Raw genomic sequence first — 17,891 nt, forward strand, 5'->3', positions numbered from 1 at the left:
CACGTTGCGCGGATCCGCTTGTGTCAAGACACAGCAATGCGAACGCTTCGGTGAAAACAAAAGGGCGTATTGTATCGCGTTTGCCTGCTGTGACTAGCATACAAACCAGACAGATTGTTATGCTAGTGTAAAGACATTTCATCGCATTTTGAAATTAAAAGAATCCTCACAAATCAAATGACAATGATCCGAAGTCCAATGCTTTTCAATGAGCAGAGAGCTTCTTTTCACCGAGTTGACCGCCATTTTGACTTGAACGGTATTTTATATTTTTATTTTTTCATTATTTATTTTTACATTGTTCATGTAAGGTGATATTTGTGAAATATCACTATTAGAAAAAGAAAGAAGAAGAATCATAAAAATAAAATGTTATATATTAATCAGTCAAATTAATAGAGTTTGCAAGGGATTTTTTTTAATCTGTTTTGTTTCAGCCCATCACAATACGGTATACAAGATTGGGTTTATGAAGAATATGCCTAACTATCAATTAAAGCACCGGTGATATTACAAACAAACCTTTAACTGCATATAACCCTGAATTTTAGGATGACAATAATCCCACCCCCACCCCGGAATCAAAAATATGTTTAATAGATGGATTAATAAGAAATCTCTAACAATATATAAGATAGGATAAAAACGTTACTTCACTTTAACATTTGTAATGTATGCTGAAAATTGGACCCCAGTACTTACCCAGGTCTGCAACAACAACAGGGAAAAAGGGGTTCTAAGAACTCTAACCTAAGATCTCAGGAGGTTAAGCCTCTAGTGAGCTCCAACTCCGAGCACAGGACAATTATCAATTATCCACAGTACTGAATCACTACCGGGATCTCATTAACAGTACACAGAATTTCTACATATGTAATGCGTACATATGGTCAGTAGATGTCACTATCTCATGTTCAGATGAGATGGTTTTGCCATTGGTTATTGATGTACTGTACTGTAAACCCACCAGTGATGGTTCACATGCATGATAATAACATTTGTGTGCAATACATATTGTTTAGCTTAAACCGACAATGCCAGCGTTGTGGTTTGCAATTGTTTGTATATATCTTATATACGGGCGAATTCCAATAAATGAAAGTAAAAGTCATATATAAATTCAATTCCACCATAGAAATATATAATTTTAATGATTGTAGCTTACAGCTAGCAAAAAAATCAACGTCAAGAAAATATAAATGAATCAAAATGATTTTACACAGAAATTCGTTTCACTTTTTTTAGCTGAACTCCAGAAATAAATGCCCCATTTTACTTTGATATTTTTTTTAAGCACATGCAACATAATGAGGAAAAGGAGCTCATGTCCTCCCTCGTGCACAAATTTGACAGCCACTTCCCAAATTCCCGTTTGTCGTGACTTTGCACTTTCACATAATTGCGACCATTACTTTAATTTCCCAGAAGGACATCACAATTATGACAAACCTGTCATAATTATCGCGAGAGGATTGCGTGTATTTTTGATTTTTTTTTTTTTTTTGATTTTATAAGCTTCATTCCTCGGAGGCGGTCGCTGCTTTCCTGCCTCAATAGACTGCCTGTTTTTCATTCGCACCCACTCTCAAGTCCTCTGACCCGCTGCGTTCACTTCGCGCGCTTCCTCACCGAAGCGGTCCGTGGATTTTTTTTACTTTCTTTTTCGGGTGAACCTCCCTCGAGTCCCGCGCGACCATGGAGCGAACGGCATTATCCGGTTGTTTGTTGTTTATCTTCTGCCTGGCAGCGGAGGGGACGCGGGGCCGAGAAAGGGTCTATTATGTGGCGGCCGTCGAGGACTTGTGGGACTACGCGCCAAGTGGAAAAAACCTGCTGAACAACGTGGACGTCGCAAACGATGAGTGAGTGCATCGTGGGTTTCGTTTTTTTCACGCAGTCAAAAAAGAGTAAACAGAAGTTTGGTTTTTTTTTCAGGAACTGAAGGATGCACATTGAGGGGCAGCAGTGACTCGAAGGAACGCGATATAACACGCAAAAGAGGTCAAAGATTGAACGTTTGACCTCTTTTTGCGACTATCGTTGACATGCAGTAATCACGCACCTCTCATAAAACGTGGACTTTGTGGGATACTACTTGCCTGTCCCTTTTTTTTGTATTGACTAAAAAAGTCAAGGTATGTGAATCCAGGTCCAGAATGTAAAAACAGTCTGAAAACAGCTGGGTTTTAGCCACAGGTGCTTTCCACTCAACAGGTGGAGATGCTGCTTGTTTACCTGCCAGTTGAGTAGAAACCCATGTGCCTCCTCGAGCCAATGTGTGGCAGGCTTTTTACTTTCTGAACCTGCGCACACATATTCATATTTTCGGGGCAGAATTCTCACATCTTTAAAATGAACATTTTTTTAGTTATCGTCTAAAAATCATCATAGGGACTTTGAATCTTGAGGCAACATAATGCCATTCAGCTCCCGCAAAAGTGAGGACCAGTTGGCATTATAATGATGTCTAAATTGTTTGATATTGATTTTAAAAATTCTTTTTTTAAATGCATCCACTGCACCCCCGTCCGACTTTGCTTCAAATTCACCCCTGTATGTTCCCGCAGGTCAGCGGATTAGCCTCTTAGTTGTTCCAAAGACAAAGTGGTCAAACCAGTCGGGACTTTTCACTTGCTGACCCCAAATTGCGGAAGAGTTTCTCTTTGGCTTTTAACAAAGTTTTTTTTTTTTTTATTGTATGGCATTTATTAGTTTTTCCTTTTACATTTCTCCATCATAATTATTGTTGTGTTTTAACCTCACTGCTTTGTAGGATGTTTTAAAAGTGCTGCATAAATCAAATTGAATTGGAATTATGGGTTTAAAATGGCGTTTTTGACAAGAGTGGTCTCTTAAGGTACATCTTTTGTATTCTTGATACTTTACAGACTGGGAACATTCCTGTAGCCTTTTTGGGTGCTTGAAAATGTTAAAATTTATCTTGTGCATCTCCTTTTTTTTTAGGTTTGTTTTGTAAAATGAAGTACTGCAATACAGAAAACGGTCACAAATCCTTCCAGGTCTTTGACCAATTTGAATTTGCTGTAAATGTTTAAAAAAAATTCTAATCCAGATTAAATTTGCACAGTTTGAACCACCTTAGTCACAATATGATTAAAAGTCCACCATGTAACATAACTAACAGGGATGAATTAGGAGGACTGTCACAACATCCTTTAAATTCCTAAACATACCAAAGGAGCATGATTGCGTAATACTGGACTTACTGCTGAATCAGCCAAACTGTTTTTTTTTTCTTCCCAGAACAGAAACCAGCAATCACGCTGGTTTCCATTTTTGGGCCGGTGTCATACGAAGCATTTTCGCATAAACTGTCTTGAACTTTGGACACGTTTTGGCTTTCTTGTTTCAACTTTTTGGGTGAAAAGTTCTTTGTCCTTTTAGTGAATCAAGTTGTTTGTCAGCGACATACAGTTCTTTCAATTCGTTGTGTGGCATTACAGCGACTTTTGACCCGCGACTCATTTCTTAAGAGTCTTTTTTTCAGTGATCGCCAATGAATAAAGATAAATCACAGCCTTTGTTCTGTTTGAATTCAATCGTGTGTAGGACAAACATCTTAAAGCGTCAGTTCTTTTTGTTTAATTTGGACCATTCAAAAGGGCAACGCAGTAAACCTACTTCATAAAGGAATGTGTTGCAGACTCCAGCGGATTTTGAATTACGCTGCCGCCATCTTCTTCTTCTCTCTATTTTCGGTGCAGCGGTTTTCAATTTCAGAAAATTCAACTCGTGTCCTCGAAATCTCACTTCTGACGCGATGCGTTTCAGACACGCGGCCATCTTTCTGCAGCGAGGACCCCAGCGTATCGGCAGCGTTTATAAGAAGGCCGTGTTCCGAGAGTACACCGATGCCACGTACAGCCAGCAAGCGCCGCGGCCCACCTGGTTGGGCTTCCTGGGACCCGTACTGCGGGCGGAGATCGACGACGTCATCGTGGTCCACCTGAAAAACATGGCATCCAGGAACTACTCCATGCATCCCCATGGAGTTTTCTACGAGAAGAACATGGAAGGTAAATTTTAATTGAGTGATTTTTTTTAAAAATGCGATACGGAAGAGGATCAGGGCCAGTGAAGAGAAAAAAAATTTGGGGCAGGATTCTCACTTTATTCTCAGAAAGTCATAACTCTGCCTTTAATCTCGGAATTTTGACTCTAAAGTCAGAATTCTCACTTTAATCGATGGTCATTTTGCATTGCAAAAGAATGATACCATTTGAGGTGGCGGCGCGTGCCTCCGACTTGTCGCATAAATAGTTGGGTTTTTCACATCAACTCCCTTTTTTTTTTTTTTTTTTTCCTTTTTTCTAAGAGCTCAGTATTGTTCATTCGGAAATGTCATCATCATTGCTCTTTTTTTTTTTTTTTTTTTTTTTTTGTTTGTTTTTTGTGTGTGGGTGAGTATGTGCGTGCGTGCGTGTGTGTGTGCGTGTATTTGTTAGCTCACCAGAAAACCTATTAGAAAAAATCTCATACCGTTCACCTAAACCGAACACCAGGAGACCCGAGGAAGGACCGAAGAAAACCAAGGAAGGTGAAATCCAGCACCGACCAGACACCCCCCACCAGAACTCCTCCCCAGCCCAAGAAACATCCAGACCCCAACAAATCCAAAAAACATAAAATCAGGGAGGCCTCAAGAGACCAAAGGAGAGACCGAGAAAAGGAAGGAAGGACAGACGAAGCCGCGTGAGATCCGCAGACACCAGGCAGCCTCCACCGATTCAATAACCTGAGGAGGAAACAGATTGTGTCTGAGTTTCGGTAGATGCTGGTGTGGTGGATCTGGCATGCGTGAAAATCTCCACCAAAGAGGGGAGCCGTCGACCCCCGCCGGAACAGAGCAAGCGCAACACCTCAGGGCCCCCCAGGCCGCGGCAGCGCCAAAGGACGACCCCCGGGCCCCGCCAGGGCCACCGGCCGGAGAGCAAACCCAGGAGCAGGAGCGCCCCCCGCCCCAACACGGCCCGCGCCCCCGGCCCAACGCAGCAGGACGGGGCACCGCAGGCCGGCCATCGACTCCTAACCAAGCCTTGCATGAACTGATGGAAGCCGGTCTGGGATAAGAGACGAAACATCCTTAAGACAAAAGGCAGTCCAGTTCAATGCCGTGAGACAACCGTTTTAAATTGCGAACAATTGCGCAATCCTTCTCCTTTTAATGCCACAAATCTAAATTTACAGAGGCACATAAAAAAACGTATAGCGATCCATAACTTGATGTCTATAGGACAATAATGCTCTAGTATCGTTGAACCCTTTGTTATGCAACAGGTCCCCTTCCCCCACTTCAGGAGAGAGCGGGAACACTGCATTTTGGGATTCCTTTTGGGAAGTGAAACCAAAAAGTAGAAATGTACATAGCCAGAAAAGAAGAAGACGACAAATAACAGTACAAACGCTTTTTCCTGCTTTGTCTTCTTGACAAGGCACACCTAAAGTTGTAGCTTTTTTCATTGTTACAATATGTCCTTGATAAAAGGGGGGAAGGGCTTGAGGTTTTAGGAAGGTCGGGTCGCTTGCCTGCCGCTTTTAGGAAAATACTGATAAAATCAGCAAATTGAGCAAAACACTGTCACGTGTTAATAAGCAAGCTGTGGCAAAACCTCAATAATATGTAGTTGCTGACATATCACAAGCCGTAATCATTTCAACAAAGGAAATGGTCATTGTTGTCGTTGTCGTTGAAGCCCACACAGAGATGGGAAAAGAACCGGCATTCTCGACTTGAGTCAAATTTAGTGCAAATGCAAAAACAACTATTGGTAGAAGTAAAATTACTCACCCAAATAACTACTCAAGTAAAAGTAAAGGCTCTGAAATGGACTTGACGAGCAAAAGTAAAAAAGTATTTTCACTGGATGTGTCCCGTTCGAGCCGATTGCGCGTCATGTCATAGCTTGACGTCGAGCCAATTACAGGCTGGGATGTAAGGGGACGCTTTATTTGAGCGGCGGAGCCAGGAGACATTGACGGCTGCTTTTTTCATCCAGGTCAAGTATTTCCAGGTATCGTTTTCATGGATTTAAAAACAAAAGTAGCATCCATCCATCCATCCATCCATTTTCTGTACCGCTTGTCCTCACAAGGGTCGCGGGGGTTGCTGGAGCCTATCCCAGCTGGCTTCGGGCAGTAGGCGGGGGACACCCCCCCGAACTGGTTGCCAGCCAACCGCAGGGCACACAGAGACGAACAACCATACTCACAATCGCACCTACGGACAATTTGGAGTGTCCAATTCACCTGCCATGCATGTTTTTGGAATGTGGGAGGAAACCGGAGTACCCGGAGAAAAGCCACGCAAGCACGGGGGAGAACATGCAAACTCCACCCAGGAAGGCCGAAGCCCGGACTTGATCTCACAACCTTTGCACTGGGAGGCGGACGTGCTAACCAGTCAGCCACCGTGCCGCCACCAAAAGTAGCATCCTTGTTTTGAAAATGTACCGAGTAAAAAGTACAGATACTCATGTTAAAATGTAACGGATGAGAGTAAAAAGTAGTCTAAAAAAATAAATACTCAGGAAAGTACTGAAAAAACTACTCGAGTACAGTAACAAAGTAGTTGTACTTGAGTATTACCACATAATATGAGCAGTCAATTTTAAATTATTATTATTATTTTTGACATCCCAGGAGCACTTTACCCAGACGGCACATCTGGTCACCTCAAGCAGGATGATTCCGTCCCACCAGGGGGAAGCTACACGTACCGCTGGGAGGTCAGGCCCGACTTTGCCCCGACCGATGACGACGCCAACTGCTTGACCTGGGTATACCACTCTCACTTGGAGGCCCCCCGGGATATCGCCTCTGGGCTTATAGGGGCTCTGCTTACCTGCAAGAAAGGTATGGAGGCATGCGCTAACATGATATGACCAACCGATTGCATCTAACTGGGCTTTTTTTTTTTTTATATCAAGAGAGAGCAGAGTTTCCAGCGCCACATTAAATTGATGCTGGGTTGTTAAAAGTGAAATTGCGTGGGCGTTTGGTTTTGTTTATCCACCCGTCTTTTCCTTATCAAGCTACTATAAGTGCGCTGGAAACCAGCTGACTGCAAACGGACAGATCAGATCGACCCTGTCGATGCGAGCCTGATTGTTTTTGAACGAACGTACACACATGGACATCTACCCAAAACAAGTAATATAATTAAAAAAAAAAAACACTACAACAACCAATACGGTAGGGTAGCGTTAGCAGCTCTGAGGTATGGGGTTCAAATGTCAGCTCAGACCTTCCTGTGCGGAGTTTGAATGTTGTTCACGGTTTTCTACGGGTACTATTGTTTTTCTATTTTCTTTCCATCGTAGGGGGCGGCCATTTTGCCACTTGCCGTCGACTTAAAATGACATCACTGTTGCTCAGGTTAACAACCAATCACGGCTCATCCATTTTTTTTTTTAGTTTGGTCCATGTGACATTCGCAAGCTGAGCTAGTGGACAGCAAGTGAAAAAAAATGGCCACCCTCTGAGAAGACAGGTGGATTTTGCTGCTTCCATAAAACACACGATGAACTCTGCCCAGCAGGGAAATGTGGCGTTTTGGCAGGCGGGTTGTTTTTCATAAATATCTTATCTTTCACTCATCAGGAATCCTGAAGGAGAGCAGCGAAGAAGGGGGCGTCGCTCGCAACGACGTGGCCCAGGACGTCTTCCTGATGTTTAACGTAGTGGACGAGAACCTGAGTTGGTACCTCGAGGACAACATTCAGAGATGCGTCGATCCGGCCGGGGTTGAGCGTGAGGACGAGGACTTTCTGGAGTCAAACCTGATGCACGGTAAATCCGTTGTCTTCGCCTAAAGCAACACGTTCTCCTTTCCTTCTAACCTCTCCTCGTCCCCTTGTGCAACAGCCATTAATGGGTACATGTTTGGCAACCTGCCCGGAATTGAGCTATGCCAGCACCGCGCGGTGTCTTGGCATTTGTTTGGCATGGGCAACGAGGTGGATATTCACTCCGCCTTTTTCCACGGGAATACCTTACTGGACCGCGGCCACCGAACTGACGTGCTCAGCCTTTTCCCGGCCACTTTCGTTACAGCCGAGATGGTCCCGACAGCCGGCGGCAAGTGGCTGCTGGCCTGCCAAGTCAATGACCACCTGCAGGGTAGGACGCTTGACCTTTAACCCCACTTCCCCAGCTGGCCCTGTACTGTAAACATGAGACACTTGCACAGCATCTTGTGGCTGTTCGCGTGATTGAGGTCTTTATAAATATACTAAAATTAAGGAAATACCATTTCTTTGTATTATAACAGATTCCCCCATAGCTTAATTTTAATGTATTCACGACATTTAAAGGGGCAGTCGACCCGCCATGTTCTATGCGGACCCCACTAGTCTAAATATGGTATTCTGGTTGATATTGTGTTGGTGGAATGCAGCTGTTTTGATCACTATCAGAAGGCGGCCATTTTGTCACACGCCGTCAACTGAAGATGGCATCCATGTTTGCTCCGGTCTCGGGTAAAAAAAAACAATCACAGCTCAGCTTCAGAAAACAGCGGAGCTGTGATTGGTCGTTACCTGAGCCCTGACAGCAAGTTGACAGCAAGTGGCAAAATGGCCGCCCCCCCCTGAGATGGATACAAATGGCTGGATTTTGCTTCATTACTCATATTCCACAAACGAATATTAATCAGAATGTCATGTTTAGACTAGTGAAGTCACATATAACATATTATTGTCAAGAAATGTTGACTTCCACTTTAACAAAAGTTAACTCTTTGACTGCCATAAACGTTATAAAACGTTTAGCATAAACCTAGGGAAGGGCGCCGAGGACGTTAAAAGACGTCCCCTATGTTTTTTTTTTTTTTTTTCAAAAACGGGTGCAGGAAAGCCTTGGGCAGCTGTGCTGAAAGAATCAGGCTGATCTGATTAGTCAAAGACTCGTTTTGGCCCCTAGAGGGCAGCGATGACTCTCTTTGCACAAGGTTGGATGGGCCGCCCACCGTGGGCGTCAGTAGAAGACGTGAGGCGGAGCTAGAGTGTTGAGGAGACAATGGCTGATCCAAGCCACAATGGCTTGACCAAGCAACCGGTTACAAGCAGCTCAGCTTGAGCATTTTTTTCAAAGACGGAAAGCATCAATCAATACTAAAAAGCGCATTGATGTCAACGATGATGATGACAACGAGCTCTACGCCAAAGTTGGAAGCTTTGGCGTTATGAACACGTAGTAAGCCTCACGGCTAAGCGCGGCTAGCGCGGCTAGCGCTGCTAAGGCCGGAAAACGCGCACAATAGCCGGCCGGGTACTTCTACACAATCGGACATTCGATCGGGCGATGGAGAGTTGGCATCGACCAATGCAGATTGATGATGATGATGAAGATGACAACGAGCTCTACGCCAAAGTTGGAAGCTTTGGCGTGACTGTTATGAACAAGTAGTAAGCCTCATCGGCAAAGCGCGGCTAGCGCGGCTAGCGCTGCTAAGGCCGGAAAACGCGGAGCTGCACAAGCGGACATTCGATCGGACAATGAAGAGTACCCCGAGTCCAATGCATATTCATCGGAGGAGCGGGTACAGTCTGATCACGGAGAAGACACTGTTTCTGGACTACGATGCCACCATGAATGGAGTGGATAAAATGGATCTCCTACCACCCGGTATAGCAACTGAAGGACACGGGGAAGCGAGACGTAACACCACCGTAACGTAACCGTAGCATGATCCTGATATTAGACTTGACACACACTGCAGTATATACTTGCTATTCCCCGGAAAAAACGGCCTGCAAGAAAGTGGAGCACGCGAAGAGGCAATCTTGTGCAAATGCTGTTGCGTCTCCTTGCACGCAGGAGAGTGTTACAAAAAGAAAAACTGTCGTTGAAACATCCACATATTTGTAAATAGCACCACAGTTGCACACATTTGTAAATAAGTTTGCCAAATTGTTGTCAAATTGTTACACTGTTGAATGTAAATAAACGTATTTTGCTATCAAAAAACACTTTTTCATTCTTGGTGGTAGTGTTTTATAGAAGTAAAGCACTATTTAGGTGTTTGTGGCATCATTCATGGACAAAAAGAAGTGTCAAATTCACTAGAATGCATGAAATAATATCGTTTCACTAAAAGCTTGATTTCTCCGTATTTTGGTCCAACACGGGCGAAATTGGGTCAAACTAACCATTTTCTATTGTTGATTACTAAAGAACGGAATAAGGTAGAAACAAACTCTTTTTTTCTGATGAAAGATGAAAGTCCAATCTTTCATTTGGTAGTACGTGTGTTTCCATAGTCCAAACAGAACATTTTCTGTGGACCTTGAAAATCAGTCAAAATGCTTAAATCGGCTGGCACTGGCGGCATCCCTTTTCTGAAAACGTCTGGCAGTCAAAGAGTTAATACACTTTGTTTTTAATACTGTTAAGAGATCAAAGTGTATCAGCTCAGTATTGCGTCTCCAAGACATCCCCCAAGCGTGTGTCAAACGCGTCTCTCCGATTCCAGCTGGGATGCAGGCCTTTTACCACGTGAAGTCCTGCAGCAACGAGACCAGCTCCACGCAGATGAGTGGCATTGTCAGGAATTACTACGTGGCAGCGGAGAAAACGCTGTGGAGCTACGCTCCCTTGGGAACAGATCGGGTCCGAAATGTTTCCCTCACTGATGCCGACAGGTATGAATGAGTCCTCAAGAGGAAAGTCTACTCACCCTTTTTAGGACACTGACTAAAATACTGTAATTGTCAAATACATCACTTTACTTTCAGGTTGTTATCTTTTGCTTTTAATATAAACTAATATTATTCTATTTTGGAAAATTGCATTTGCAGTGACGTCCAAATAAGTATTTTTAGTTTCATAGCTATAGATGATCTATCATTCATCTTATCCTGCCTAATTTGCGCACATGTTTTTTTCCCCCCCAGTCCATCAGAGACATTTTTTGGTAAAGATGGTGGTCGGATCGGCGGAACCTACAATAAGGTGATGTACAAAGAGTACACAGACGATACCTTCAGCAGGGAAAAATCGCAAAGTTCCGATTCTCTCCACTTGGGAATCTTCGGTGAGGTTTATCAGTTCCTCGCAGGCTAAAAAATTTGAATCCCCACTAAAACGCCTCCTCCCGTTTTATCTTCCAATGGTGCCTCAAGGTCCGATCTTGAGGGCAGAGGAAGGAGACACCCTCAAAGTGACCTTCTTGAATCGGGCTGACAGAAGCTACAGCATTCACCCTCATGGCCTGCACTATGAAAAACGCTTTCAAGGAAGCGGCTATGACGACGGTGAGAATTATTATTTTTTTTTATAAACCCGACTGCGGACGCCGGGCGTAACGGCTGCAGTTGTTTCTGTGCAAAAAAAGGCGTTGACAAACCTGGCGCCCGCGTCGCTCCCGGAGAGACGTTCACCTACGCCTGGCAGGTGCTGGAAGGGCCGTCGTCCTCCGACTCTCCCTGCATCCCTTATTTGTACTACTCGGCAACAGCGCCCGTTGAGGACACCAACTCAGGATTAGTGGGACCCCTGCTGGTGTGCACCAGAGGAGCGTTGGGGGAGAACGGAACTCAGGTTACTTTGCCGTGAAAAAAAAAATGACATTTGTTGTTTGAAATGGGGGCGAAATTGCACCGACTGCAAGATACCGAAAAGTTAGCATACGTTATTTGATAGCAACTCAATCTTGTATTGGGTTCTCAATCGTCTTCGTGTTTTTGACCTCTACTCACATGATCGACAGAAGGGTGCGGACAAAGAGTTCTTCCTTCTGTTTTCCGTCATGGACGAGAACCTGAGCTGGTATTTGAAGGAGAACATCGACTCGTTTGGCACCAACGAGACAAATGTAGACGATGAAGACTTCCAGGAGAGCAACAAGATGCACGGTGAGCAGCTCGTGTCGCAAGATGGTGGCAAAGGCCTTCAAATGGAGAAGATCATGAAGTATCGACACCAATGCACGATAATGAACCCGTGTTACATGCAGTAAATGACTGTATACAGGAGTTAAAGTATTTAACACAAACAAGGCACCTTCACAAGATCCTCATCAAGCGCTAGCATGGTAGGCTAAATTACACACTAGCACAAACGAACCTTCTTTTGAACAATGAGATCCCTCTGATGCCGTGGAAGCTCGATGCAGATCCTGTTTGGGATGAAATGTCAGGAAAGGCCTACAACAACAAATTAACTTTGTTTGGATTTAATCACAGGCACTTAAAATGGCTGACTCCCATTTAAAATGAGTTTGAATATGATTAAAGGGGAAGTTCATCTTAAACATTTCTTCACAATAATATGTTATATGTGACCTCACTAGTCCTAAACATGACATTCTGATGAATAATTACATTTGTGGAATATGAGTTGTGCAGCAAAATGCAGCCGTTTTTAGCCATCTCAGGGGGCGGCCATTTTGCCACTTGCGGTCGACTGACGATGACATCACAGTTGCGCAGGGCTAAGGCAACGGCCAATCACAGCTCAGCATCAGAAAACAGGTGAGCTGTGATTGGCCATTGCCTTAGCCCTGCGCAACTGTGATGTCATTGTCAGTCGACCGCAAGTGGCAAAATGGCGGCCTTCTGATATCGATTAAAAATGGCTGGATTTTGCTGCTGAGCTCGCATTCCACGAACACGATATTAATCGGAATACCGTATTTAGACTAGTTGGGCTGCATGGAACATATTTTGTCTAAAAAAAATTTGGGGTTGACTTCCCCTTTAACACATCCACAGTTATAAGAGGGTGTGCACAATTGTGCAACTACATCTTCGTTTTTTACTTTTACTTACCCTCTCTAAAAGACTTCATTTTTTTCCCATTGAGTTGCACAGATTTTAGGTCTCAATAATGTCACATAAAGTTTTGAAATTGTCTTGGACTCATTTGTTTTTTTTTTTAATCACAAAAATACGTTTGATTAGTCGATTTTTATATCCACTTTATCGGGAAACACTGCACAGCGTTGGGGCGGGACCCGTGTAAATAAAGCGCAGTGGTCTCGCATCGAGTTTTTTGCTTTCGGTTCATGCTGTCTTTTTTTGCGTTTTCCTGCATTTCAACAGCCGTAAATGGCCTCATGTACGGGAACCTCCCTGGGCTTGACATGTGCGCCGGAGACAAAGTCATGTGGTACGCCTTCGGTCTGGGCACCGAGGTGGACATCCACGGCGTTTATTTCCAGGGGAACACCTTCAAGAAGCAGGGCACCACGAGGGACACCCTCAACCTCTTCCCTCACACCACAACTACTGTGGAGATGCAGCCGCGCATTCCCGGTCAGTCTCTTCAACGTGTATGACATCACATCCTGTTTTCTGAATGAACGGGGGGAGGGGGGGGGGTCACCCATTCGTCCCGAGTGCATTTTGACAAGCAGATAAGTCGTTTACAATCTTGTTTAGATATACTGTATGTATATGCAGCTTTCCGGAGACGGTATGAGATGTCCTCGTCCTTATCTGGGAAACCGCAACATTCTTTCATTTCCTGCAATAGAAATATGTGAAGTATTTCATCCTTATGCAGATGGGAAGGAATGCTAACGGGGACAGGTCAAGAAAAAGTCACATTATTCACCAGCTACTGCAACCAAAGCCTGTATAAAAATGATTGATTTGTATTTGTCAGAAACTACACATTTTAGCTATTAAAAAAAAAAAAAAAAAAAAAAAAGTCACACAAGTCATGCCGAAATAGAAAATGGCCTTTTCTTAAAAAAAAAAAAAAAAATTTGAAAAAAAAGAAAATGGCCTTCCCTAAACTGTTTCCATAAAGTCCGAAGCATAAAATCAAAGCTTCCCCAAAACCAAGCGCGTTTCCTTTACTTCTCCAACAGACACGTACGAAGTCAGCTGCAGGGTCACGGACCACTACTCGGGCGGCATGAGGCAGCAGTACAGGGTGACCTCCTGCCCAGGGCGCAAAGTGAAGAGCGCACGGACGGCGCCGACCAGAAGCGTCCAGTATTTCATCGCCGCTGAAGAAATGGAGTGGGACTACTCGCCCGGCCGAGGGTGGGAGCTGGAGAAGCACCACAGCACATCCGAGGACAGGTAAGCCAGTCTGGGGTTTAGGATGGAACTTAATTAACACTGGCGGTTAGTAGGAGAAAAACAAAATGGTTTCTTTTTAAAGTCCAGGCAATATATTTGTGGGGAGAGGAAAAAGTCGAATTGGCTCACGCTACCGGAAGGTCGTGTACAGAGAATACACGGACGAAACCTTCACAGTTGAGAAGAAAAGGGATGCCAATCAAGAACACTTGGGAATTTTGGGTAAGATTTTTTTTAAAGAGTCCAAAACACACAACTCGCTTCAAATGGAATGCAATAAGCCGCTTCACTGACTTCGATGTCAAATGTGAATCCTGTACAAGTTGCACTTATTTTGATTCTACCTTTTTCATCTCTGGCACTCGTCTTGCCAAATGTTCTATTTTAGCCGCGTTCTGTCTGGAGTCCCCAGAAGTACCCGAAGCTAAAGCCCGCCACAGCTCAAGTCTTTTTTTTACACTATGACCTGTTTTATGCTGTTTTCATATGCAAGGCTAGAATATTAGCTTTTTTTTTTTTTTTTGCCTCGTAGGTCCAATAATCAAATCTGAGGTGGGAGAACAGATTGTCGTCATGTTGAAAAACAAAGCCAGCCATCCATTTAGCATTGCTGCACATGGAGTTAAAGCCACTGGCCCTTCTCTTGCTGTGGAGCCGGGTAAGAATGCGGGGGGGGGGGGGGGGGTGACGACGACAGAATATATTTGGCTTGTGACGGCTCACTTAACGTTATCAACGTTCTGTTATCAGGCTTCCTGACAGTGGTGTTGTGGAATGTACCTGAAAGCTCCGGACCAGGGGACACAGACCCGAACTGCATTTCCTACGTCTACTACTCTGACGTTGACTTCGTCAAGGTACACGTTGTCTCCATACGGTGAAAGTCACGTGCAAGCACACGGTTTACAATGTGTCATAAGAACGCGTTAATTATCAACTACGCTGTCACGCGAAAGTCAAAATGGGGCATACGGGCAAAAAAAAAAAGTTAGAAGGCAGCTCTTGATCATTCGATTCATCAATCTGGGGTTCGACTCGACCCCTTAATTTCCCTGGAACCTCAACTCAAAGACCTTTGGAATTAACTAGAACAGAGATTGCGAGCCAGCATCGGTGCCCTTTGACCTGACAAATAATTTTCAGCATGAACGGACACACGTTCCCAAAGACTTCAATTATGGAGAGAGTCTTCCCTAAAAAAAGTAATTCTGTTGAAAACATTGGGGGAAAGAGCTTGTTGCAACATGGCCCTGGTTGATCTCTCATACTCTGCTGCCACCTGCTGGCCGTTTTTTGTAATAACTACCATTGCTTTAAACCACCTATTTAGGTCAGAGGCTGCCTAAAAGCTTTCTGTATGCTCTAGCATAAAAACATTTTTTTTTAAAACGTACATAATACGTGTTTAGCACCATGGCGATATTTAAAATAGAACGTGTTTATACGTTTTTGGGAGCCAATGAGTTAAGATGGCTGGAGCTTGGATGTTTCCAATTTCTGTAAATGGAATGCCAATACGTGAAACTTAAGTACAACACACAAGACACGTTGAAGGAACGTTAAACAATGAAACATGTGTGCATGTACAGGACGTATACAGCGGTCTTCTGGGCCCGCTGCTGGTCTGCAGGCCCGGGACTCTGAGGGGCGACGGTCCCGACCGACACAGGCGCGACATAGAGACGGAGTTTGCCCTGTTTTTCATGGTGCACGATGAAAACCAGTCTCACTATTTGAAAGAGAACATCAGAACATACCTCGGGGAGGACCCTGACACCTTCGCACCGGACGAGGAATTTGAGGAGAGCAACAAGATGCACGGTAGGACCGGGGAGGGCGATCAGTCAAAGATTCAAACTTTTAGAGCACAGGACTCACTCGGGTTCAAATCTCCAATCTCAGAATTGGGAGGGAGACGTGTCAATCGCTCATCGGGATAAATGTGTGTATTGTAGGGATTAATGGCAAACTGTATGGCAACCTCCACGGGCTGGTGATGACCCAGGGACAAAAGGTTGATTGGTATTTACTGGGCATGGGCAACGAAGTGGACATGCACACTGTGCACTTCCATGCTGAGACGTTTACCTACAAGGTGAGAGCTTCGCGCACGCACGCACGCACAACAATGCACCGCATGAACCGGCTTTGGTTTGCTAATGTTCATCGTTTGCGTCAGACTGACCGCGTGCACCGCGCGGACGTCTTTGACCTCTTTCCCGGGACTTTTCAAACGGTGGAGATGGTGGCCGGAAACCCGGGCACGTGGCTGTTGCATTGTCACGTGACGGATCATATCCACGCAGGCATGGAGACCACCTTCACCATTAATAGTAAGTTAGTAACGTGCACTCTAAAAACAGTTGGGTCAAAATTAACCTGGGTCAAAAATGGGCTTGGGTCAATTTGACCCAACTTTCTGGGTTGTTTTATACAAAATTACCCAATTTGTGACCCACAGTTAGTTGGGTCAAATTAAGCCAAGTAGAGTATCTGACCCAATATTATGGGTCGCTATATACAAAATGACAGTATAAAAATTACCCATAGTTGAGTCAAATTGATCTAAAAGTAAAAGATCTGACCCAATGTTGGGTAAAAATTTATTTGGGTCATTTTGTATATAATGACCCATAATGTTTTTTTTTCTTTTTTTACAAAAAATGACCTAATTTTTGACCCAAGTAGAGGATCTAACCCAACTTTCTGGGTTGTTTTATAGAAAATTATCAAATTTTTGACCCAAAAATGGGTCAAACTGACCCAACTTTCTGGGTTGTTTTATACAATATAACCCCCCCCTTTTCTTTTTTTTTTTACCCAAAGTTGGGTCAAATTGACCCAAGTAGAGGTTCTGTCGATTGTTGGTTATTTTTCACCCAACTGTTTTTAGAGTGTGTATCTATCCGTCTTACACACGTCGTCTGCATGAAACATACCATAAAGAACTAGATTTCAATATTTCACATTTGCTCTTTTTCAGAATCAGAGATCAAGTCACATGGTAAGATGTTACAATCCATTTTAAAACTCACATTTTAATAAGCCCAGTGGCATTAAAATGTTAAATAAAGTTAGGAAAAAGGTCCCCTGGCCCATCAATTTGGCCCTTGAGCACAAAAGTAAGCAATTGTGAGGGCTTTAAGTTGTGCCCTTGAGCAAGCCTGTGTATTTATCTACATCACTGTTTCGCAATACTCTGTCAGCCTGTCAGGTCGATAACCATTTGTGTCTTGCTGTAATGTGTCTCACCTTCTGCAGCTCCGACTCCTGAAGGTGCCTGGCAGTTATTTCTCTCCCTCACATTTGGACTTGTGACAGTCGCTGGGATGCACTGACAGACTCCGGGAACCGTCGAAATACACTGGGGGGGGGGAAGGGGGGGGCAAAATCACACTTGAGTATTTGTTTACTTGACGCTGTGGCTTAATGCAAATGTCGATCCAGTCCGAATGAGACTGTGCAAGTTGTAGTGTGTGTGTATACCAAATGCAGAACTATTTTATACATACGGAAGCTTTCTATGTTGTCGTGTTGCACTATGTTCTGAAACTCGGCTGGGTTGGTTTGCGAAGCACTGCTGCACCAAATATTTTGAATATGAATGTAATTGTACAATAAAAATGTTTTTGTCAAAGTTGAAGTGAGTTGTGATTGCGGTACACAGTATTGCGCATACTGGGTTTAGGTCATGTCATAGCATGACACTTCCACTAGGTGGCACTGCTTGTTATGCTGACAGCACGTGATGTAGTGCAGCGTTCAGCAAATGGGTTGCTAACGCAATGTCAGTTTGCAAGTCAAATGTTGGAAACCATTTTTCAAGCCTACTCGTATACC

At 44.0% G+C, this 17,891-nt stretch overlaps 1 protein-coding gene and 1 long non-coding RNA gene across 4 annotated transcripts in view; one reads left to right on the plus strand and one right to left on the minus strand.

Moving 5' to 3' along the window:
- Nucleotides 1-1,403: 1,403 nt before the first annotated feature.
- Nucleotides 1,404-17,688, plus strand: hephl1b (hephaestin-like 1b). Its single transcript, XM_086097844.1, has 20 exons — nt 1,404-1,862; nt 3,793-4,037; nt 6,661-6,873; nt 7,621-7,809; nt 7,885-8,139; nt 10,493-10,661; nt 10,914-11,053; nt 11,142-11,273; nt 11,354-11,559; nt 11,729-11,873; nt 13,062-13,274; nt 13,835-14,051; nt 14,134-14,273; nt 14,584-14,709; nt 14,802-14,908; nt 15,641-15,872; nt 16,007-16,146; nt 16,231-16,384; nt 17,035-17,055; nt 17,313-17,688. The coding sequence occupies exons 1-20, from the start codon at nt 1,696-1,698 to the stop codon at nt 17,387-17,389; spliced, it is 3,288 nt and encodes a 1,095-aa protein (XP_085953970.1). The 5' UTR covers nt 1,404-1,695; the 3' UTR covers nt 17,390-17,688.
- Nucleotides 3,427-17,891, minus strand: part of LOC147161139 (uncharacterized) — a 30,058-nt gene continuing 15,593 nt past the window's right edge. For all 3 annotated transcript variants that reach the window (XR_015097350.1, XR_015097351.1, XR_015097349.1), the window contains 6 exons: nt 17,304-17,415; nt 12,085-12,136; nt 11,718-11,908; nt 11,366-11,514; nt 6,738-6,862; nt 3,427-3,967 (listed from right to left, as the gene is read on the minus strand). This is a non-coding gene — a long non-coding RNA (uncharacterized LOC147161139). The remainder of the gene's footprint in view (nt 3,968-6,737; nt 6,863-11,365; nt 11,515-11,717; nt 11,909-12,084; nt 12,137-17,303; nt 17,416-17,891) is intronic.

This window comes from Leptonotus elevatus, chromosome 16 (assembly GCF_054856555.1).
Source record: "Leptonotus elevatus isolate MCC_2025b chromosome 16, RoL_Lele_1.0, whole genome shotgun sequence".
Classification (NCBI taxonomy): Eukaryota; Metazoa; Chordata; class Actinopteri; order Syngnathiformes; family Syngnathidae; genus Leptonotus; species Leptonotus elevatus.

Coding starts and splice junctions, on each gene's coding strand:
- hephl1b (XM_086097844.1), top strand. CDS start 1,696: ATGGAGCGAACGGCATTATCCGGTTGTTTGTTGTTTATCTTCTGCCTG. Junction 14,052..14,133: donor CACAGCACATCCGAGGACAG/GTAAGCCAGTCT, acceptor TTCTTTTTAAAG/TCCAGGCAATATATTTGTGG. Junction 14,710..14,801: donor TTCTCTTGCTGTGGAGCCGG/GTAAGAATGCGG, acceptor TTCTGTTATCAG/GCTTCCTGACAGTGGTGTTG.